A 24,864-nucleotide genomic window follows, 5' to 3' on the forward strand; every position below is an offset into this window, starting at 1 on the left:
GATTTCTTAAATGGGTTTGGAAGCCAAACATGCTTATTAAGCATCATAATGAAATGATATGGAAAGGAAGTGTAGATTATATGAGTTATTCCTTGTCGATGTACATCATGAAATGGTATTAAGGAATACTTGAGGTTAGATATTATTCTGTGAGATGAATTATGATCCAGTGAAGTGAATATAGATGTAATGAAGTTTAATACGTCGTGGGAATTGTGTTCTATGTGAAGAGGTTATGATATGAAGGAAAATGGTTATGTTGATATTTAAAATAGAATGAATTGAGTGATATGCAGAAGTTAATGAGAGTAATGAGAAGGAATTGAAATGAAGTGTTATGAAAATAGATGCAGCAGAGCTGTAATGATGGATGCTAAATATAAATATTAATATTTTGGATCAATTATGGGAAGCAAGTACATGGAATGATTAATACTTCGTGAGAATATTCTAAGACAAGGTAGGCATGGCTAACCCATATGCATATGTCAGAGCAGATGGTTCTTGCTACATTAAAATAAGGCTGTGTTGTTAGGAAATATCCATAGTAAATGTCATATAGGGATAATACACGAATTGAAAGATGACATGTATGTGTACCTGTGTTGAATAACATTGACGTCAGAGATAATATTGAGCTATCGTATTAAAACTGAGAGGAGTCACTAAACTTAACTTTTCAATGCAAATAAGACTTCATGAAAAGCCAAATATGGAATAAGAGGTTGAAATTATGGCTAATTAAAAACTAGTAGAGCTAGTAATGAGATTTAGATTATATTTATTTTGGAAAGATATGTGATAATTTATGAATGCTTAAATATAGTAAGACTAGGATGATAGGTGCCAAGATTATGAATGGCAATAGGTGTTAGTAACCTTAGCATGTCATTCAACGGACATAAACGGAGATGAAGCAATATCTACCCAAAAAAAAAAAAAAAAAGATTTCATAAAGAAAACATTTAAATATGAATTATATGTCATTTTTAAACAGAGATCTGATTGATTTTTTAATTTGACTATTATTTAAATATTGTGATGGCAAGCATTGTATCGACTAGGTGGAAAATAAATAAATACTTAGTTGTGAATCTATTGAGTGCGATACGGACCATGAAGCTAATTTTATGTAATTTAATTATGTGTCGTTGAGGCCGAATTATTTACATGAAGAATTCCCCTGAGAGATTGGTGAGCGGTTGGAGTATTTTTATTTGCGTCGCACCTGGACACGGGATGGGTGCACTGTGCATGACGCATGAATTTTTAGCTGCGAGAAGACGTAACGGGAGAGCTTTCAACATCGAAAGTAGAATACCGTCTTCAAATGTGGTGGCAGGCAAATTCATAAATATAGCGGTCATCAAACCAAGGATCCTTTATATGTGAGCCTAGAATTGCCATTAGAGGTTTACGGGGCTGAGATGATAAGAGAAAGGCAATGAAAGTCAGAGTGCTTTATGTGGAGTCATGATTTATGTATATTGACAAGCCATCCTGTTTTTTATGTGAGAGAATGTGCTGGGCTATGAGCTATATTTGTCAGTGAAAATTTCGTGCCAGTATGTAGCACCAAAAAGGTTGGATAAGCCCCGACGAGATAATTGCTTCCCAGGTAGGAAGGAACCCTCGAATCAGCTGTAGGCTGAGGGCTGATCGTAAGAGTGAAATTGTTTACAATGGATACAGTTACTTGCGTGAAATGCCAACCACAAAGCCAGTTATTTAGATGTTTGTTGCAAACCAGCTGAACTCCCCTGTCATGTCTTATTATGTTGTAATGTTGTGTCTATGTGAGACATACAATCTTTGTAGCCTGGATATGTTGGGATCGAACCCCGACGCCTCTATCAACTTCAGTGCATATTCTGTGTTTTTTATTTTTCAGGTTTTATTTATCTATATTTATCTTGTGCTGTTTATTGTTGTGTCCTTTGTATTTATTTCTATGTTGTGATGTTGTCCTTTGTTGTATAACGGGGAGACTTAGCCCGATGGCTATTTTTTGGGAAGTAAGGTTCTGTCCTTATCCATTGCTCATGGGTATGGACCCATATGATTAGAATCTGTGTTGTTTTGGATGGGTAATTTAGACGCAGTCCTGAACAAGTGTTTTATATATTTGTGTCCGATTGATCGGAACGTACATGTGTAAATTAGGCCAATTACTAGTGCATTGGTTATTACTATTGCATCTCATGAACGGTTTAGGTCAAGCCTTCGGGTAAAGAACTAGGGACTTAACGAGGCAGTCAACATAATGAAATAATTTAACCCATACATATTCCATATAAAAATGTTTTCTATTTTCTTGGGTTCGTTACCCATTTTCTAATTTGTAAATGTTTGTTAACAATGTAAATTAATGTACAGCATATGTGCGTGTCACTTTGTTTGACCAGCAAATGGTCGGTTTTTTGTTTTGGTTGATAATTTTTTATCTAGTATGATTTTAATTCATGTTTTTTTTTCTTTCTTTTTTTTTTTTTTGTTTAATAAATCTTTCCACCCGATAACCTGTGTTCTCATCCACTAGATTTTAAATGTTTGTATTTCCTGTCCATATACTTTTAATATATTTTCGTAAGTAAAGATTTTATTGCCCACATCCGGTTGTACCATGCGTTTCTACTCTGAGCTAGGCCAAAACTTAAGACAGGATAGGTACAGTATATCAAATCACCAAATATTGTGGTCTCACAGAAACGGTTGCTTCTCTTCTCCAGAATTGAAGATTCTCCATAGAATTTCAAATAGCAAACAGTCTCTGGAAAAATGGACAAAATGGCCTACCACAGGGCAGTGTCCTCTCACCTCTGCTGTTTGATACATATAACAATGATCAGCCTGCATCTCCATATACTAAGAAGTTTATCTACACAGATGATCTTTGTCTGACAGCACGAAGTGGAAAGTTTGAAGAGGTGGAACATTTACTCTCTGCTGCACTGGATGATCTTTCCATTTACTACCAGGAGATTCAAGTCAAACCTAACCCATCCATGACACATGTTTGTGCTTTTCTCCTCAGAAACAGGGAAGCAGCAAGGAAGCTCAACATTAGATGGGAAGGAGGTTAGTGGGACCATTGTTTTACCCCAAAATGTCTAAGAGGTATTTTTAAGATTGCACTCTGTCCTATGAGATGCATTGTTTGAACACCAAACAAAAGGTCTCTACAAGAAATAACATCCTCATAAATTGATAGGCGCAAATTGGGGTGTCCAACCTCAGACATTGTGTACGACTACGTTGTATATGTGTTACTCTGCTGCTGAATATGCTAGCCCTAAATGGTTATGGTTCGCTCTTACCAAATTAGTTGGTTGCCTTGAATGAGTTGTATAGATTATTGGATGCCTGAAACAAACACACCTGGATGTGTGCTGTGAGACGCAGACAGTCAAAGATCACACTCGTCCTCTTGTTGGTCATCAGTCTCTAAGGAGTCGACTCAAATCGAGGCAACTGATGAAAGTGTTGGTTCACAAAGTGATCTGAATGGCAGTAATAATGACAGCAATGCATGTGATGATGGGGCAGGTGGTAATGTGTTGCTGCAACTCGGGCTTCACCGGCGTCTACGAAAGTCCAATACTGCTTGGAGATTGTGGACAGCAGGTGATGTAGGCTTGTCTAAATTCCCTTTCCGGTCAGTAAGTGGAGTTGTAAGCCATGGTAATAGTCCTGTTAAAGAAATACAGTACTGGCAATTATTTTTTTTATGGACTACCTACTCACCTCCATTACAAATGAGACTAATGAATATGCAAACCAAAAAATTCAGCGAAACCGTCCTCTTCAGAAGTGGTCCATATGGTTTTTATGGAAGGAAGAAACAGCTGAAAAACTGAAGGTCTTCATCGGTGTAGTGATAATATGGGAATGAATAGGAAGGTAGAAATAGAGGACTATTTTAGTGAGGACTGGTTAGATAAGCAGTTGTTATACAAAGATGTTTTCTTGGGATAATTTTTTACAAATATTTTGGAATCTTCATCTCTTTTTTCCTCAGACTGACCAGGCTCTAAAGTGAAAAACATAGTGTTTTACTTGGATACAAAATTCAGAGATTTTTCATCCGATGACAAATCAAAACCTCTATCTCGATGAAAGCACCGTAGGTTTCAATGGGCATATTGTTTTCAAATGTTACAACAAGCAAAAACAAACCAAGCAGGAACTTTGTATTTATGTACTTTCTGACTGTTATTGGATATGTCTGTGCAATGGAACCTTGTTATGTTACAGTAACAACAAAAACACATATTAGGCCTGATTTATATTTTACTGCCAGGATTGTCATTCATGTTGTGACAAAAATTTTGCAGGCTTCCAATGAAGGTTTTTCAAGTCTTCATGGACAGGTTTTACACTAGTTATGAGTTAGCAGCTGAACTGTTGAAACTGAAAGTACACATTACAGGCACTGTAATAATCAACAGATGAAGAAAAGAAGCAACAAGGAAAATGAAACAGCATGACATTGTCGTGAGGAAGGATGATGTGTCGTATAGTTTGGAGGGGCAAGAGAAGTATTGCCATGTTGCCGACCTTCTTCAACAAAAGGAAATAAGGAGAGGAGTTGAGGAAGTTGTTCATAAATTGGCTGTCGTATGTGGTTGTAATCAGTACTTGGGGAGCTGATATTTCTGATCACTACATGAGCTCATACTGTTATAACTACAAAGACGCACACACAAAATGCTGTCGATTGTGTACAGTTTGATTTACAAATTATATACACACACAATAATAAGTGCCCTCTTGAACAAAACACTGCTACAGAGGTGAAGAAGAAGACTGCAACACTGCATGTCAACCAACTACCAACCCAACAACGTTCACATACTTGACTAACGACTTCCACTACAAGTCTCTCTAAACAACTCAATTCCCAAGAATGCCTGTTTATATACATTGCCTGGCCAGGCTTCTAGATAATATGACACAACATGTTTTCTCGTAATGTCGAGAGTCTCCAATAGCCTGTTTACAATGAAAGGAACTTTCTACACAATTCCAGTGGCAAGATGTGTTGTTCTGAGCTATTACCATGTGTTGCGCAATATTATGCTGGATTTATACATCATATTTACAGGTAATAATAAAGAGGTTGTAATAATGGGAGACATGAATGTGCATGTTGGAACAGACTGACAGGGGAAAGAAGAGATAATTGGCTCTATAGTCGTGGAAACCAAGATGAAGGAGATTTGGTAATGGATTTTTGTAGAAGGAATGGATTAATAGTTGGCAATACTTGGTTTAGAAAAAAGAACTCTCAAAAAATAACTAGATATGGTTGGGGAGATAGAAAGACAATGATCTTATTCTGGTGAGAGGGCCAGACGTAGACAACTGGAAGATGTGACAGCAATGCCAAGAGCAGATTTTGAAGGAGACCATAAAGTGGTGGTAGCCAAATTAAGACTTGGTAAAATAATGAAGTTAATAGGAAAAAAGGGAAAAAAAATAAAGGGATGGAAGTTAAAAGGGAAAGAAATAAGGGAAAAGATTTGAGACAATCTGAAGAAAGAAATTCCCAAAGATGATGTGGACAGTATGGAAGAGGAATGGATATGTTTCAGAAATGGATTATCATTACATTTAGTCTCATTTCATACCATTAGAGGCCGTGACCTAGATGTTAACCCCTTTAAACAACAATCATCATCATCATCATCATCAACATGGGGTCAATATGAGATGGTTGTGGAGATAGCTCTGTTGGATTGTAAATATTGAAACCTGTTAAATTAAATTAATTGTTTCATTTCTGTTCATGGTTCATGATGTGGGTTACTGTAGTCACGTCCTAGTTCGTGAACCAAAGGCAACGGCTAACTGGCCTAGTAAGTGGTCCTGAGAGTCGGGATACTCGTTGCTAATGGAATGGGAGTGGGCATCTCGGACATATTTTGATTCATGGCCTTCCTGGTTGTGCTCAGGAGGCTAGGGCTATACAATCCATCGGTGGTCTCTAACCCGTTAGAGAAGAGATCCTCACCTGGACTATGTGCAAGTAGGCTAGCATCCTGCTTCTTGAATTTACCGAGCTCATTTTTACATTTTTAGCAAGCCTCAGACCTATGGGAGTAACGGAGTCCCACTCCCATTTGACAGGCGAGGGACTCCTTGGAAACAACTTGGCAAATGAAATGGAATTTGATGGGGAGCTATCAATATTAATGGGGCTTATGGAGGAAAGAAAGTAGAACTGGCTGAGTTAGCAAACAGGATGCATCAGGATGTGCTAGGAGTAAGTGATATTTGGTTAAAGGGAGATAACATGGAAGAGATTATAAAGTGTACTTGACGGGTGTTAGAAAGGGAAGGGCAGAGTATGGGTTAGGGATGTTTATCAGGAATACCATTGCACGCAACATAGTTTCTGCTAGGCACATAAATGAGCGAATGATGTGGGTAGATTTGGCAGTTGGAGGAATTAGGATGAGAATTGTGTCTGTGTATTCACCATGTGAGGGTGCAGAGTGAGGATGAAGTTGACAAGTTTTATGAAGCATTGAGTGACATCGTAGTCAAGGTCAACAGCAAGGATAGGATAGAGCTAATAGGAGATTTCAATGCAAGAGTTGGAAATAGAACTGAAGGATACAAAAGGGTGATTGGTAAATGTGGGGAAGATATCGAAGCTAATGGAATGGGAAGCGTTTGCTGGATTAATATGCTAGTATGTGTTTAGCTGTTACGAATACATTCTTCAAACATAACGTTATTCACCGGAACCAGATCCATAATAGACTATATCTTAACCGACTTCAAATTCAGGAAGTCTGTTAGGAATATAAGAGTTTTCCGGGGATTTTTCGATGATACAGACCACTATCTGATCTCTAGTGAATTGAGTATCTCCAGGCCTGTGTTTGAGTCATCAGTCCATAGACTGGTTTGATGCAGCTCTCCATGCCACCCTATGCTGTGCTAACCTTTTTATTTCTACGTAACTATTGCATCTTACATCTGCTCTAATCTGCTTGTCATATTCATACCTTGGTCTGCCCCTACCATTCTTACCACCTACACTTCCTTCAAAAACCAACTGCACAAGTCCTGGGTGTCTCAAGATGTGTCCTATCATTCTATCTCTTCTTCTCGTCAAATTTAGCCAAATTGATCTCCTCTCACCAATTCGATTCACTATCTCTTCATTCGTGATTCGATCTATCCATCTCACCTTCAGCATTCTTCTGTAACGCCACATTTCAAAAGCTTCTATTCTCTTTCTTTCTGAGCTAGTTATCGTCCATGTTTCACTTCCATACAATGCCACGCTCCACACGAAAGTCTTCAAGAACATCTTTCTAATTCCGATATCAATGTTTGAAGTGAGCAAATTTATTTTCTTAAGAAAGCTCTTCCTTGCTTGTGCTGGTCTGCATTTTATGTCCTCCTTACTTCTGCCATTGTTAGTTATTTTACTACCCAAGTAATAATATTCATCTATTTCCTTTAAGACTTCATTTCCTAATCTAATATTTCCTATATCACCTGCCTTCGTTCGGCTGCACTCCATTACTTTTGTTTTGGACTTATTTATTTTCATCCTGTACTCCTTACCCAAGACTTCATCCATACCATTCAGCAACTTCTTGAGATCTTCTGCAGTCTCAGATAAAATATCATCGGCAAATCTCAAGGTTTTGATTTCCTCTCCTTGGACTGTGATTCCCTTTCCAAATTTCTCTTTGATTTCCTTTACTGCCTGTTCTATGTAAACATTGAAAAGGAGAGGGGACAAACTGCAGCCTTGCCTCACTCCTTTCTGGATTGCTGCTTCTTTTTCAAAGCCCTCGATTCTTATCACTGCAGACTGATTTTTATACAGATTGTAGATGATTATTCGTTCTTGGTATCTGTTCCCTATCATCTTCAGAATCATAAATAGCTTGGTCCAATCAACATTATTGAATGCCTTTTCTAGATCTACGAATGCCATGTATGTGGGCTTGTCCTTCTTGATTCGATCCTCTAAGATCAGACGTAAAGTCAGGATTGCTTCACGTGTTCCTACATTTCTTCTGAACCCAAATTGATCTTCTCCCAACTCAGCTTCAACTTGTTTTTCCATTCTTCTGTAAATAATACATGTTAAAATTTTGCAGGCATGAGATACTAAACTAATGGTGTGATTTTCACACCTGTCAGCACCGGCTTTCTTGGGAATAGGTATAACAACATTCTTCCGAAAATCGGATGGGACTTCTCCTGTCTCATACATCTTGCACACTAAATGAAATAACTTTGCCATGCTGGTTTCTCCTAAGGCAGTCAGTAATTCAGAGGGAATGTCATAAATTCCAGGTTCCTTGTTCCTATTGAGGTCACTCACAGCTCTGTCAAACTCTGACCTCAAAATTGGGTCTCCCATTTCATCAGCATCAACAGCCTCTTCATGTCCCAGAACCAAATTATCTACATCTTTACCTTGATACAACTGTTAGATATGTTCCTGCCATCTTTCCCTAGAAGTGGCTTTCCATCTTAGCTCTTGATATTCATACACCTAGATTTCTTTTCTCCAAAGGTTTCCTTGATTTTCCTGTATGCAGCATCTACCTTTCCCAGGACCATACAGTGTTCGACATCCTTGCACTTTGCAAGTGATAAAAATCATTGTTATCCGTATTGAAGATACTGAATGTAGGATGTTAAAAGGTTTGTTTTTTTCACCTATTCAATACATATAAATTTTATAATTTAGGAATTTATTGTAGATTCCACTTGAGACATGTTTCGCCCTTCATTGAGGGCATCATCAGTCAAAATATCACCTCAAGGTAAAAAATCAGGTAACTGGTTAGTAGTAGACATGTACAAATTAATACATATTATTAACAACATACAAAAATTAAGTATGGGAAATAGTTGCACAAAAGTGATGGTTGAACATGTAGGTTTATAGATGAAAGGTCAGCACCAATGCCTAAAATTAACATAGTAGAGTTCTGCAGTGGTGCTCTGGAGAAACAGTTGACGCAATCATATGATAATAAAAAGTTAAAAATATTTACATTATAACAATTAAGGGAGAAAAGGTGTAGTGTTTGGCGTCAATGTTTTTAACCTACAATTGATGTCAAAGGTTGGTAACTATACAGTATTTACATTGTTCTATTGAACAGTTGAGAAAAAGTTTTAAAAAATATTTACATTTAACATTCAGCGTAAATGTTTGTAAATAAAAACTAATGTCAATGGTTGGTAACTATATAGTGATTACATTATCTAATTGAATAGTTGAGAATTTACAATTAAATACATATTTACACAAGAGCAGTTGGTGCGCAAGGATAAAAAAATTTTTAGTACCAAGTGCGTCCTGATGTTTTAGAGGTTGGAAGAAGGAAATAGCATTGACATTTCAGAAATATGTAGAGCAGTTTATTTTAGTTAAAAATCACCGGGGGTAGGGAAAATTTCATAGCCGTATGAGGTTTTTTAGGCATCAAACTGAAAGTTTTCCAGTTGCAGCGCCGAGATCGGGATGGAGACTGGTCAGTGTAGCTGGAGATTCATGGGTAATCCGTGCATTTGAACGGCAACAATGGTGACAGTTAATAGTGGGTAATTGCTAATTAGGAAAAATGTTGCGGGTTGAGACTTCCGCTTAATCTTTTAGTTGACTTCTGTAGCATCGGTTGTGATGTGAAGACATCTGTGTGAAATGCCGGTGAGACAAAATGATATTGTTCCGTGGAATAAAGTAAGGCGGACTACGGGATGAAGTTGTTGTTCTTTACTGGTCTGGTGAGATAGAATAGAGTTGCTTGTGTTGTGGACTGCTGCGGAGAATTAGAATGTATACGGCAACTGCAGAGTCAGAGCGTTAAAGCTGGGGTGAGGCATCTTCTTATTCTGACTGCGAAGAGGAGCCGTAGTGGCACGCCATATTTGTGCCGATGTGCGCTGGGTTCCGGCGAGTTGTTGAAAGTTGTATTGTATGAAGTGGAAGCTATCTGTAATTGAGATGTTAATAGTATTAGTTGGTGTGTAAGAAAGGTTTATGGTAAGTAATGAAGAGTGAATGTTATGTTACGTACCTGTTGTGTCGCTGAGAGGTAATTGTTGATGAGAATTGGTGGACTATGAATGAGGCTTAGTCAGTGGAATCTACAATAAATTCCTAAATTATAAAATTTATATGTATTGAATAGGTGAAAAAAACAAACCTTCTAACATCCTACATTCAGTATCTTCAATACGGATAACAATGATTTTTATCACTTGCAACGTCAAAGCCAACCAGGCTACAATGAAAACCAACAAATACCTAAACCTCAAGGTAAAAATCGGCAAAATTTCAAAAGACATTAATTTCCTTAAAGAATGTGTTAAGCTAAATTTAGTACCCAAATTCTTGAGACCACTGCAAAGGAAAAGCATTCCGTTTCAAAACTCGACTATCACCCAAAACAAAGTCAACAACATCTGGTTGAAGGACGAGATTAAACAACTATACAGGAAAAAATCATTCTTAAATTTACAGCTTTATCGAACACATTTAACCCTTGCACAACACTTATCCCCTCTTGAATGGCAATCTTTCCTAAGACATACTGACAATAAATTAACCAACGTACTAGAAAAGAAACAAGACGCATTAAACCTCAAACTAGCCCATCTGAAGGGAACCAAACCAAGCACATCAAACCACAATAAGAACAATGATACTACATCCATTATTTCAAACAACACCCCTACCACCATCAATTTGTCTGACACCACCTTCTCTGACTTAGAAATGAACCTCCTAAACAGAGGCCTAAAACACAATTGGCCTAACCCCAATACTATCGATGACCTAACCACCACTATTGCAGAAGTAGAATCCAACATTAGTAAACAGATCACCACAGAGAAACAAAATGACATCAGACACGAAATAAAAAAGAAACTGCCCTCCCTAGTTAATGAGTTAAAATCCAACAAAAACAGTACCCTCTCAAAACAAATCCATGCCTTAAAGACCAAAATAAACACCAATAACGTTATAGTAACAAAAGCCGACAAAGGTAACACAACTGTACTCATGAACAAACAGGACTACATCAAAAAAACTGAAGAATTCTTTTCCGATACAACCCACACCACCATCAACAAGGATCCTATACCAAAAGTACAACGCAACTTGAAAACCCTTCTCAAAAATTCAACTTTCCTCTTAAATGACCAAGAAATCTTTAAACTAGTCAACATGAATCCAACTTTACCCACAGCCAAGTCCTTACCCAAAACCCACAAAAAAGACATCCCCATCCGACCAATTATCAACAGTAGAGGCAGTCCAACATACAAAACTTCAAGATTTCTACACTACTTTCTCAAAAAACACTACAAATTCAACAACAAATACCCCATTAAGAACTCAATTGACCTCTGTCAAACCCTGAATAAATTTACACTGCAACCAAACCACATTCTATGTTCCTTTGACATCACTAACATGTATTCGAACATCCCAGTTCTCGAAACCATCAACATCATAAAAAACAACCTCTCCAAACACAGTGGACTAAGCAAAATAGAAATTGATGAGTTCATTAAAATATTAACCTTTGTATTGAACAATAATTACTTCACGTTCAACAACAAGATTTACCATCAAAAGGGCTTAGCTATGGGAGACCCTATTTCTGGCATTCTAGCGAACATCTATATGGACAACTTAGAACACAATAAAATTATAAATTCCATCAATGGTATTCATCTTTGGCTCCGCTATGTCGACGACACACTAATAATCATCGATAAACAGTGCAACAACAGCGACAACATCCTCACATTCCTAAACACTTTAGACAACAACATAAAATTCACAAAAGAAGATGAGGACAACGGCTCCATCAATTTTTTAGACATCAACATCACACGAATGGACAACGCTTTTGAGTTTCGAATACACAGAAAACCCTCCTTCACCCCACTAACAATAAACAATAATTCCTTACACCCAAACTCCCATAAACAAGCCCCTTACTACAGCTTAATATACAGAGCTTTAAAAATCCCCCTTTCACCTACCAATCTGAAAAAAGAACTTGATTACATAACAGATATTGCCAAGTTCAATGGCTTCAACACCAACATGATAAACAAGATCATCAATAAGGTAAAACTAAAATTAACAACAAATCTTTCCCCAATAAAACCCAATAAACACAAATACGCAACTTTCACATACACTAATCCAGTCATCCACCAGATAGCCAACCCCCTAAAAAAGCACGAAGTCAACATTGCCTTCAAAACGCAGAACACGAACCAGAACATATTTTTCAACCAGAACTCTGTCAACCCAAGAAGAAACCTCTACGCGGGCTCAGGTATTTACAGACTCACCTGTTCACAATGCAACTCCTCGTACATCGGACAAACTGGCCGAAGCTTCCAAACCCGTTATTTAGAACACTACAATGCCCAAAAACATAATAAATTTTCCGCAATGAGCACCCACATGAGGGACACTGGCCACCACTTCACCACAATAGAACAAGACTTAACAATCCTAAAAAAAGTCGAAAAAGGCAAACTAATGACTGAGTTTGAGAACCTATACATCTATCTAGACCAACACTTCAACAAGGATAAAAACCTCAACGAGATAATAGATTTAAAAAACCCCCTTTATGAACAAATCCCCACCTTACTACAAAAAATATATTTTCAAGGCAACAACGTGTCTAAAATCCTCAATACCACATTAACTAACTCACCCAGCACGTCGACAATTACCCCCCTACCCTCCACCTCCCCCTTTCCGACCAATTCCCCCACACACAACGACAGCAAGCCCACACGTCCTCCCACCCAAGCACCTCCCCCTCCACCACGACCCCACCGATACAACACGAGAAATAAGAACCACTCGACCTTCAAAAACAGTACAACACCCAGCACAAGCAAATAACATTCACCACATTAACAAATGGCATCAATATTATCCGCGTAACTTTCGGTTCCTTATCCCCCCCCCCCCTTTTTATAACCAACACTACATCAACCTGCACTCCCTATACACAACAAGCTCGCCCCTCCACTCTACCTTCCTCCATTCTGACAGCTCACCTTTGCGCATGACTCCGCCCATGCCCCTCCCCCCCAAAGCTCTCCACTCCTCCCGCCGCCATTGCTAACCGTATGTGCGTATTACTGACTAAGCCTCATTCATAGTCCACCAATTCTCATCAACAATTACCTCTCAGCGACACAACAGGTACGTAACATAACATTCACTCTTCATTACTTACCATAAACCTTTCTTACACACCAACTAATACTATTAACATCTCAATTACAGATAGCTTCCACTTCATACAATACAACTTTCAACAACTCGCCGGAACCCAGCGCACATCGGCACAAATATGGCGTGCCACTACGGCTCCTCTTCGCAGTCAGAATAAGAAGATGCCTCACCCCAGCTTTAACGCTCTGACTCTGCAGTTGCCGTATACATTCTAATTCTCCGCAGCAGTCCACAACACAAGCAACTCTATTCTATCTCACCAGACCAGTAAAGAACAACAACTTCATCCCGTAGTCCGCCTTACTTTATTCCACGGAACAATATCATTTTGTCTCACCGGCATTTCACACAGATGTCTTCACATCACAACCGATGCTACAGAAGTCAACTAAAAGATTAAGCGGAAGTCTCAACCCGCAACATTTTTCCTAATTAGCAATTACCCACTATTAACTGTCACCATTGTTGCCGTTCAAACGCACGGATTACCCATGAATCTCCAGCCACACTGACCAGTCTCCATCCCGATCTCGGCGCTGCAACTGGAAAACTTTCAGTTTGATGCCTAAAAAACCTCATACGGCTATGAAATTTTCCCTACCCCCGGTGATTTTTAACTAAAATAAACTGCTCTACATATTTCTGAAATGTCAATGCTATTTCCTTCTTCCAACCTCTAAAACATCAGGACGCACTTGGTACTAAAAATTTTTTTATCCTTGCGCACCAACTGCTCTTGTGTAAATATGTATTTAATTGTAAATTCTCAACTATTCAATTAGATAATGTAATCACTGTATAGTTACCAACCATTGACATTAGTTTTTATTTACAAACATTTACGCTGAATGTTAAATGTAAATATTTTTTAAAACTTTTTCTCAACTGTTCAATAGAACAATGTAAATACTGTATAGTTACCAACCTTTGACATCAATTGTAGGTTAAAAACATTGACGCCAAACACTACACCTTTTCTCCCTTAATTGTTATAATGTAAATATTTTTAACTTTTTATTATCATATGATTGCGTCAACTGTTTCTCCAGAGCACCACTGCAGAACTCTACTATGTTAATTTTAGGCATTGGTGCTGACCTTTCATCTATAAACCTATATGTTCAACCATCACTTTTGTGCAACTATTTCCCATACTTAATTTTTGTATGTTGTTAATAATATGTATTAATTTGTACATGTCTACTACTAACCAGTTACCTGATTTTTTACCTTGAGGTGATATTTTGACTGATGATGCCCTCAATGGTGGGCGAAACATGTCTCAAGTGGAATCTACAATAAATTCCTAAATTATAAAATTTATATGTATTGAATAGGTGAAAAATAAAACCTTTTAACATCCTACATCCTTGCACTTCTCCTTCAGCCATTCTTCCTTAGCTATCTTGCACTTTCTATCCACTTGATTCTTTAATCGCCTGTATTATTTTCTGCCCTCTTCGTTTCTAGCATTCTTGTATTTTCGTCGTTCAATCAGGTCTAGTATTTCCTGAGTTATCCACTGATTCTTAGTTGATCTTTTCTTCCTTCCTAACATTTCTTCAGCAGCCCTACTGACTTCATTTTTCATGACTCTCCACTCTTCTTCTGTAGTGTTTCCTTAAGCCTTTTCATTTAGTCCTTGTGCAACATGTTCCTTGAAACAATCCCTCACACTCTTTTCTTTCAACTTGTGTAGATCCCATCTTTTTGCATTCTTTCCTTTCTTCAATTTCTTCAACTTCAGATGGCATTTCATGACCAACAAGTTGTGGTCAGAGTCCACGTCTGCTCCTGGGAAAGTTTTGCAATCCAACGCCTGGTTTCTGAATCTCTGCCTAATCATAATTGATACCTTGATATCATATTTGATACCTTCCCGTGTCTCCAGGTCTCATCCACGTATACAGCCGCCGTTTGTGGTGTTTGAACCAAGTATTGGCAAGGACTAAATTATGATCAGTGGAGAATTCAACCAGCCGACTTTCTCTTTCGTTCCTTAGTCCCAATCCAAATTCTCCTACTGTACTACCTTCTCTTCCTTGGCCTACCACTGCATTCCAGTCTCCCATCACAATTAGATTCTCATCACCTTTTACATATTGTATTAAATCTTCTATCTCCCCATATATTCTTTCGATTTCTTCATCATCCGCTGAACTAGTAGGCATATAGACCTGACCTGCACTATTGTGGTGGGCATTGGTTTGGTGTCTATCTTGACGACAATAATTCTTTCACTATGCTGGTCGTAGTAGCTTACCCGCTGCCCTATTTTCTTATTCATTATGAAACCAACTCCTGCATTTCCCCTGTTTGATTTTGTGTTGATAATTCGGTAGTCGCCTGACCAAAAATCTTGTTCTGCCTGCCAACGTACTTCACTTATACCAACTACATCTAACTTTAGCCTATCCATCTCCCTTTTCAGATTCTCTAACCTACCACACGATTCAAACTTCTAACATTCCACGCTCCGACTCGCAGAATGTCAGTATCAATCTTCCTGATGATCGCCCCCTCTCGTGTAGTCCCCACCTGGAGATCCGAATGGGGGACTAGTTTACCTCCGGAATATTTTACCTGGGAGGAAGCCATCATCAGTACATCATTCATACAGAGAGAGCTACATGTCCTCGGGAGGTAGTTACGGCTGTAGTTTCCCGTTGCTTTCAGCCGTGTAGCAGTATCAACACAGCTAGTGAGAAGTTTCGAACAGTAGACAGTAAGCAGGTTCAGGATATAGAAAGAGAATGGGTGGCATACAGGTATGCTGTAGTAGAAACAGCAAGGGAATGCCTGAGAACAACTGTGTGTAAAGATGGGAAAAAGCCAACATCTTGGCAGAATGATTGAGAGCAGCGTGTAAATGTAAAAAGAAGGCTTATCAGAAAAAGCTCCAAACAATGGCCGATGCAGATAGGGAATCGTTTGTAGATGAAAGAAACAGAGCGAGACAAATAGTTGTTGAATCCAAAAAGAAGTTGTGGGAAGATTTTGGAAATAACCTGGAAAGGCTAGGTCAAGCAGCAGGGTAACCTTTCTGGACAGTAATAAAGAATCTTAAGAATGGAGGGAAAAAGGATATGAACAGTGTTTTGGGTAATTCAGGTGAACTCATAATAGATCTCAGAGAATCTCTGGAGAGATGGAGGGAATATTTTGAACATCTTCTCATCGTAAAAGGAAATCTTCCTGGTGGTTATGTGAACAACCAAGCTCATGGGGAGGAGGAAAATGATGTTGGTGAAATTACGCTCGAGGAAGTGGAAAAGATGGTAAATAAGCTTCATTGTCGTACAGCAGCAGGAATAGATGAAATTAGACCTGAAATGGTGAAGTATAGTGGAAAGGCAGGAATGAAATGGTTTCACAGAGTAGTAAGATTAGCATGGAGTGTTGGTAAGGTACCTTCAGATTGAACAAAAGCAGTAATTGCACCTATCTATAAGCAAGGGAACAGGAAGGATTGCAACAACTATAGAGGTATCTAATTGATTAGTATATCAGGCAAAGTATTCACTGGCATCTTCGAAGGGAAGGTGCGATCACTGGTTGAGAGGAAGTTGGATGAAAACCAGAGTGGTTTCAGACCACAGTGGGGCTGTCGGGATCGGATTTTCAGTATGCGCCAGGTAATTGAAAAATGCTATGAGAGGAATAAACAGCTGTGTTTATGTTTAGCAGATCTAGAGAAAGCATATGACAGGTTACCGAGGGAAAAGATGTTCACCGTATTGGGGGACTAAGGAATTAAAGGTAGATTATTAAAATCAATCAAAGGCATTTATGTTGACAATTGGGCTTCAGTGAGAATTGATGGTAGAATGAGTTCTTGGTTCAGGGTACTTACAGGGGTTAGACAAGGCTGTAATTTTTCACCTTTGCTGTTCGTAGTTTACATGGATCATCTGCTGAAAGGTATAAAGTGGTAGGGAGGGATTCAGTTAAGTGGAAATGTAGTAAGCTGACGACATGGTCGTAATGGCAGATTGTGCTGAAAGCCTGCAGTCTAATATCCTGTAACTTGAAAATAGGTGTAATGAGTATGGTATGAAAATTACCCTTTTGAAGACTAAATTGATGTCAGTAGGTAAGAAATTCAACAGAATTGAATGGCAGATTGGTGATACAAAGCTAGAACAGCTAGTTAATTTCAAGTATTTAGTTTGTTTGTTCTCCCAGGATGGTAATATAGTAAGTGAGATTGAATCAAGGTGTTGTAAAGCTAATGCAGTGAGCTCACAGTTGCGATGAACAGTATTCTGTAAGAAGGAAGTCAGCTCCCAGATGAAACTATCTTTACATCGGTCTGTTTTCAGACCAACTTTGCTTTATAGGAGTGAAAGCTGGGTGGACTCAGGATATCTTATCCATAAGTTAGAAGTACCAGTAACAGACATGAAAGTAGCGAGAATGATTGCTTTTACAAACAGGTGGGAACAATGACAGGAGGGTCCTCAGAATGAAGAGATAAAGACTAAGTTAGGAATGAAATCGATGAATGAAGCTGTATGCATAAACTGGCTTCGGTAGTGGGGTCATGTGAGGCAAATGGAGGAGGATAGGTTACCTAGGAGAATAATGGACCCCATTATAGAGGGTAAGTGAAGCAGAGGGAGACCAAGACGACAGTGGTTAGACTCAGCTTCTAATGATTTAAAGATAAGAGGTATAGAACTAAATGAGGCCACAGCACTAGTTGCAAATAGAGGATTGAGGCGACATTTAGTAAATTCACAGAGGCTTGCAGGCTGAACGCTCAAAGCCATAATGGTCTATAATGATTATGTATGTATGTTTTATTTCTGTTTGTATTTGTGGTAGTACCATTCCCTAGCCACCCACGTGTCCCGACCTCAACCCTTTAGATTGTTGTATATTGGGTTGTGTTAAGTGTGTCTACAGAAGAAAAGTTAATGCACAAGACGAACTGCTTGCTCTCATAATGGATGCTTTTGCTGGTGTACAGGAACTTCACAATAATCTTTGATGGGCAGCCCTTCCTATTCTTCAGCAAGTTGACAAATGCATCGAGATCATAAAATATACACTTCATGTTTTGTTCTGTATTGCATTGTGATCGCAATAATGTATTGCAAGCTGTCCACTTCATGGCCGTATTGATGAGTTTAATCAACAAATTAATCTAAAAAGCTTTAAATGAATTGGAAGTTGGGGGGGGGGGGGTTTGGGGGTAAGGAGATTTATGTGAATGATACTTAAATTACAGTATCGTTTACAATAGTGTTTAAAAAACTTAAATGATGAAAAACATATTTAAAATATTTAAAAGCGTCTATGGTAAAATTCTTTTTGATAAAATTAGGTGGCGTGAATAAAAAGTTCGTGTTTGTAATAATCTTCAGGCATTTGTGAGAAAATAATAAATTAAAATTTGCGTCTGTGGTGCTGTTAAACACTTTGTTTTTAATAAACATTCTTTAAAATATTCTAAAGTGTCTATGGTAAGGCACTTATTCAAAAACACTTGTGTTTGAATGAAAGTTTGTCAGATGCACCAGTCTTCAGGTATTTATTGTTTATATTTAATAACTTCCTTGAGTGATATTCTTGTGGTTAAAAGGCCGTGTTGACTGTTTAACTTCCGAGAATTGCTCTTCGGAATGTGATAAAAGAAATTGTGTTAGTCGTTTAACTTGTTAAAACCCTGTGGTGGCTTCTGTTATACAAAATGGCGATCTGATTCGGGCAGCTTGCCTCGCGATCTGTAACCAGCAGGAGATCATAATATATTAAAATATAACATATGATAAAAGTAAAAAGCTCCGAATTCTAAATAGATAGCGGGAAGATATTTGTATCCGAGATTGCGTGGCCTTGACTTACCTTATCTGGCAAATGTTTAATCCGCGTTGCCTTGGAGAACTGCCTTTGTGCACGACCTAGTGTGATAGCGGTGTGACATGGTCTGATTGTTCGTGGAATATTCCGAAGAAAGGGGAAGTAGAGTTGTGTCGTCATCTAGTACGTCTTGTGAGGGGGGAGGGATTACTGGTTGTGTTTCAGTGACGTCGTGTTCGAGTATTTCATTTGTTTGTCTTGTTTGTTTACTGTTTACCATTTCCACGTATTTACTGAATTGTTCGTATAGGAGGTTTTTTTCGCTCGTTTTGTTTAGATTCCGTTCCCTGTTCTCGAGTTTATCGAGAGTAATGTGGATGTTTTCTAGGTTATTCATTAAACTTCCTTTATTAATCCTACTGATAATTTGGAGATCTTGTCTGATGTTAGTGAAATTGTGATTTGCTTCCTTCATATGAGCTCCCATAGCAGAGTATCTTCTGTAGTTCTCTGCATTAACATGTTCCTGATATCTAATTAAAAAGCTCCTCCCAGATTGCCCCACGTATGTTTTTTTGCACTGGGTACATGTCAGTCTGTAAATGCCAGATTCCTGGAATTCGTCATCTTTAAGTTTATTGACTTTATTGTGATTAAAAAATCTGTGTTTTGTATTGTTGTTGGTTGAGAAAGCTGTTTTGGTATTGTGCTTCTTAAACAAATTCGTGATTTCATAAATCCTCGGGTTATTAATAATAAAATTTATCAGCAAGACGGACTACCTATGGGAGCACCGGCCTCCGGAATTTTAGCTAACATATACCTCGATCACTTGGAATACACTCGGATAGTAGGCCACATTAAAGGACTAGATTTCTGGGTACGCTTTGTTGACGATACTTTTGTCATTATAAACAAAGAACTTAATGACAGTCAAAGTATTCTAAATATCTTGAATACTTTAGACCCAAACATTAAATTTACAGTGGAAGAAGAAGAAGAAGAAGAAGAAGAAGAAGAAGAAGGTACACTCAATTTTCTAGATATTCAAACAATTCGGATAAACAACCATTTCCAGTTTAAAATACACAGAAAACCCACTTTTACACTGACTACAATTAAAAGCGATTCTTTACATCCCACTTCACAAAAGAAATCCGCCTACTACAGTTTCGTCAACAGGGCCTTTGAAATCCCGTTAACAGATACGGACAGAAAGAAGGAACTATCTTTCATTCGTCAACAAGCCTTACATAACGGTTTCAGTTTGAAATTCATTAACAAAATCATTACTAAGTGCAAATATCAACAACAAATTAAACTAAAGCAACAATCGGAGAATGCAAAGAAATACGTCAAATTCACCTTTAATAACCCGAGGATTTATGAAATCACGAATTTGTTTAAGAAGCACAATACCAAAACAGCTTTCTCAACCAACAACAATACAAAACACAGATTTTTTAATCACAATAAAGTCAATAAACTTAAAGATGACGAATTCCAGGAATCTGGCATTTACAGATTGACATGTACCCAGTGCAAAAAAACATACGTGGGGCAATCTGGGAGGAGCTTTTTAATTAGATATCAGGAACATGTTAATGCAGAGAAATACAGAAGATACTCTGCTATGGGAGCTCATATGAAGGAAGCAAATCACAATTTCACTAACATCAGACAAGATCTCCAAATTATCAATAGGATTAATAAAGGAAGTTTAATGAATAACCTAGAAAACGTCCACATTACTCTCGATAAACTCGAGAACAGGGAACGGAATCTAAACAAAACGAGCGAAAAAAACCTCCTATACGAACAATTCAGTAAATACGTGGAAATGGTAAACAGTAAACAAACAAGACAAACAAATGAAATACTCGAACACGACGTCACTGAAACACAACCAGTAATCCCTCCCCCCTCACAAGACGTACTAGATGACGACACAACTCTACTTCCCCTTTCTTCGGAATATTCCACGAACAATCAGACCATGTCACACCGCTATCACACTAGGTCGTGCACAAAGGCAGTTCTCCAAGGCAACGCGGATTAAACATTTGCCAGATAAGGTAAGTCAAGGCCACGCAATCTCGGATACAAATATCTTCCCGCTATCTATTTAGAATTCGGAGCTTTTTACTTTTATCATATGTTATATTTTAATATATTATGATCTCCTGCTGGTTACAGATCGCGAGGCAAGCTGCCCGAATCAGATCGCCATTTTGTATAACAGAAGCCACCACAGGGTTTTAACAAGTTAAACGACTAACACAATTTCTTTTATCACATTCCGAAGAGCAATTCTCGGAAGTTAAACAGTCAACACGGCCTTTTAACCACAAGAATATCACTCAAGGAAGTTATTAAATATAAACAATAAATACCTGAAGACTGGTGCATCTGACAAACTTTCATTCAAACACAAGTGTTTTTGAATAAGTGCCTTACCATAGACACTTTAGAATATTTTAAAGAATGTTTATTAAAAACAAAGTGTTTAACAGCACCACAGACGCAAATTTTAATTTATTATTTTCTCACAAATGCCTGAAGATTATTACAAACACGAACTTTTTATTCACGCCACCTAATTTTATCAAAAAGAATTTTACCATAGACGCTTTTAAATATTTTAAATATGTTTTTCATCATTTAAGTTTTTTAAACACTATTGTAAACGATACTGTAATTTAAGTATCATTCACATAAATCTCCTTACCCCCGACCCCCCCCCCCCCCATCTTCCAATTCATTTAAAGCATCTAGAACAATAGTTTTTGGATTCCCATGGGATATAGTTTTAAGATCCAATGTGCTTGCTTTTAAATGTTATCATCTAAGATTTTTTATATACAGCTGAAGATGACCACTAAGTGGTCGAAACATGTACTGTGTTTGTTAATGTATTTTTAAGTTTGCCAAAGGCAAAAGAAATAAAGTGTCGATTAGGTGGCTTTTTAGATTAATTTGTTGATCGCAATAATAACAAAAATTATGTCAGAAATGGTCCACATTTTCATACTATATTACATAATGTTTACATTATCTTTTTTAGTTGAGGAACTATTTGCGGCCTTGGGTGGCCATCATCAGCCATAAAAAATAAAAAAATCTGTGCAAACACATCTAATAACTCAAACAAATGTACAAACATACACAAATGACATTAAAAGGTATTAAAGGCATCTAGAGTGAACAATGTGCACGAACATAAAATATAAAATGGAATTGAAATAGGTCTCTTAGTGAGACCTAAAATCCTTGGATACATTGCAATGTAATATAGTATTGAAAAGATGCACCATTTCAGACATGTTTCATTAATGCTTCCCGTTGAAACTTTCTTGAGTAATTGTCTTGAAGATGTTGAATGGTTCCTCTGTCGAAGTTGTCAAATGGTTGAGTAAAGGATGGTACACAAAAATATGTCTAAATAGCTGGCATGTTCTTAGGTACTGCTGGTAGGGAAGTAACATTCGCAGTTCAACACGGTGTCCATGAAGTTAACCTAAATAAATGATAGTCAAAAGTTAATGAAGTAAAGTGAGAGAGAGTGCTGATCAAGTAACACGAGTTTTATGGGATTTACCTGACTTAATTTTTGTTATTATTGTGAAATGCATTGAGGTCAATGGTGGGATCTTTGGGAACTTATTGTGAAATCATTGTCACTGGACCACAAAATGATAAGACATGAAGCAAAAAAGTTGTGTATTGTTATCTTTGTTAATACTGCTGTGGAAAGAAAGAGAAATATAAAAGCAATTAAAACAATAAACTTATTTTCCCAGGTTATCAATGTTTACAATCCAACAGGGCTATCTCGACAACCATCTCATATTGACCCCATATTCATATGAACTTTTCTGATCACAATGACCAGTACTATCACATCCTAGAATATTGTCCCTTCCTCCTGGGTCGTCACCCTGTAGTTGTAGTTCTAGTAAAAAAACGATTTATTTTACATAGAAGTAAAATGCTTCTGATTCAGATAAATAAATAATATACATAAATATATTGCAATTATTCATTACTTTTAAAATTTTAGTATGAATCTGTTCTTGTTGTCTCCAGGTTTTCTTACAAAAGCAAATTATGTTGCAAGCAGTTCCTGAAACAATTGACTTCCCAAAAGAGGAAGAGAAAATAATTGAACTCTGGAAGAAGCTGGACGTTTTCCAAACTTGCCTTAAGCAGTCCAAAGGAAAACCAAGGTAAAAAATAAAGTGTGTTAATGATATGTATGTTATTTGCTTATTTACTAGTTGTTGTAGCCATCATTGATGGGACAACCATGTCACATGTGCACGATTACATTTTTGTCAACCATTTATTTAGCATTCTGCACAGAATGCAATTAAATCAGATTTTAACCAAAATAGTTTATCTGATATGTCTATACTTATGTTATGGTAGATATCTCGTATTTATGATGGCTGCAGTAGTTTGCTCGTGATATCTTCCAAGTGCCTGGTAATATTTTAGTCTGACGACCACGGAATGCTTCTTAACATTCAGTGCTCTGTAAGTGTTAAACATATTTCAAAATTATGTATTTGGCCAGTTTTCTGTAGATTCGGCACCAGATATAATGTAGTGTCTTTAGGCGTTCATCACTACCCTCCTTCCCATTCAGACATATCACAAAATTCGAGTGTAAAAACCAAGTATGAGGTTAATATACAAAAAAAAAATACAGGCAGATCTACAAAGCTTATAAAACATGTTGGGATGATATCTATAGCTAGTCCCCACATAAACTGGTTATCTGTTCTTTGCCATATAACTTTGCAGACTGCTGCTGATATTTCTCTTATTTTCACTTTTTTGGAAAATGGCATAGAACAAAAATGTTTGTACATAAGATATTCAATAAATTTTGTCATGAGCAATTTTCCTGTATAACTATAAGAGAGAGACATAAGACCTTCTCCACAGCTTCCCTCCTACTGAATTATTTTCAACGGCATATAGCTAAAATCCGTCTTGCCCTTACCATAAATTTAAATACGAAGTTTCATGAAAATACTTCTTATCCATTTTCCTGTAATGCTATAACAGATAATAATTAAACTGAACCTGACAGGCTGTTATTTGTCCTGTCTGGTATAAAATACAAGTCCATCCTCATCATCATCATCATCATCATCATCATGATTTTCCCTTTTCCAGCTGACACTTGAGTGGGAGCAGATATGGTTCTTCTCCACTTTGTCCTGTCTCTCCATCATTTCTCATACCAACACTGTGTTCCATTCCAGGTTCCGTTGTCCTATGCTGTTCTTCACAGAGTCCATCCATCGTAATCTTGGTCTTCCTCGTCCTCTCTTCCCTGTCATCTGTCTTTTCCAGTGCTTGTCTTGGCAGTCTTTCTTCTTTTATCTGCTTGACATGTCCAAACCATCTCTTTTCCAGTTTTTTGTCATTTAGTTTTTGCACCTTCAGCTCTTTTCATATATCTTCATTTCTGACTCTGTCCCTCCTGCTATTCTGTACCATACTCATAAGGAATTACTGTTCAGCTGCCTGTACTCCACTCTCATCTCTCTGAGTCATTGTCCAGGTTTCGGCTGCATATGGCATTATAGGTACATCCATAACAGTGTTCTCCCCAGGACCTTTTTGATGGCCCTGCCGTTTACACAGGCCGCCCAGCTAACATAACCTAGATAAGTGCTAGTTACATAATATTCATACATATTTGAATCACTCGTTGCTCCAAATTAAAATGTACATACTGTAAAACTGTTTATTTAAATGATTAATCATTATTA

At 37.6% G+C, this 24,864-nt stretch overlaps 1 protein-coding gene across 2 annotated transcripts in view; it reads left to right on the top strand.

Moving 5' to 3' along the window:
* The window catches only part of IleRS (Isoleucyl-tRNA synthetase), a 270,753-nt gene that overhangs the window by 26,938 nt on the left and 218,951 nt on the right, over positions 1-24,864 (top strand). For both annotated transcript variants that reach the window (XM_067150874.2, XM_067150873.2), the window contains exon 2: positions 23,165-23,304. In XM_067150874.2, the coding sequence (XP_067006975.2) occupies positions 23,186-23,304 (119 nt within the window). In that variant the 5' untranslated portion in view covers positions 23,165-23,185. The remainder of the gene's footprint in view (positions 1-23,164; positions 23,305-24,864) is intronic.

The sequence above is a fragment of the Anabrus simplex genome, chromosome 7 (genome assembly GCF_040414725.1).
Source record: "Anabrus simplex isolate iqAnaSimp1 chromosome 7, ASM4041472v1, whole genome shotgun sequence".
NCBI classification, from domain to species: Eukaryota; Metazoa; Arthropoda; class Insecta; order Orthoptera; family Tettigoniidae; genus Anabrus; species Anabrus simplex.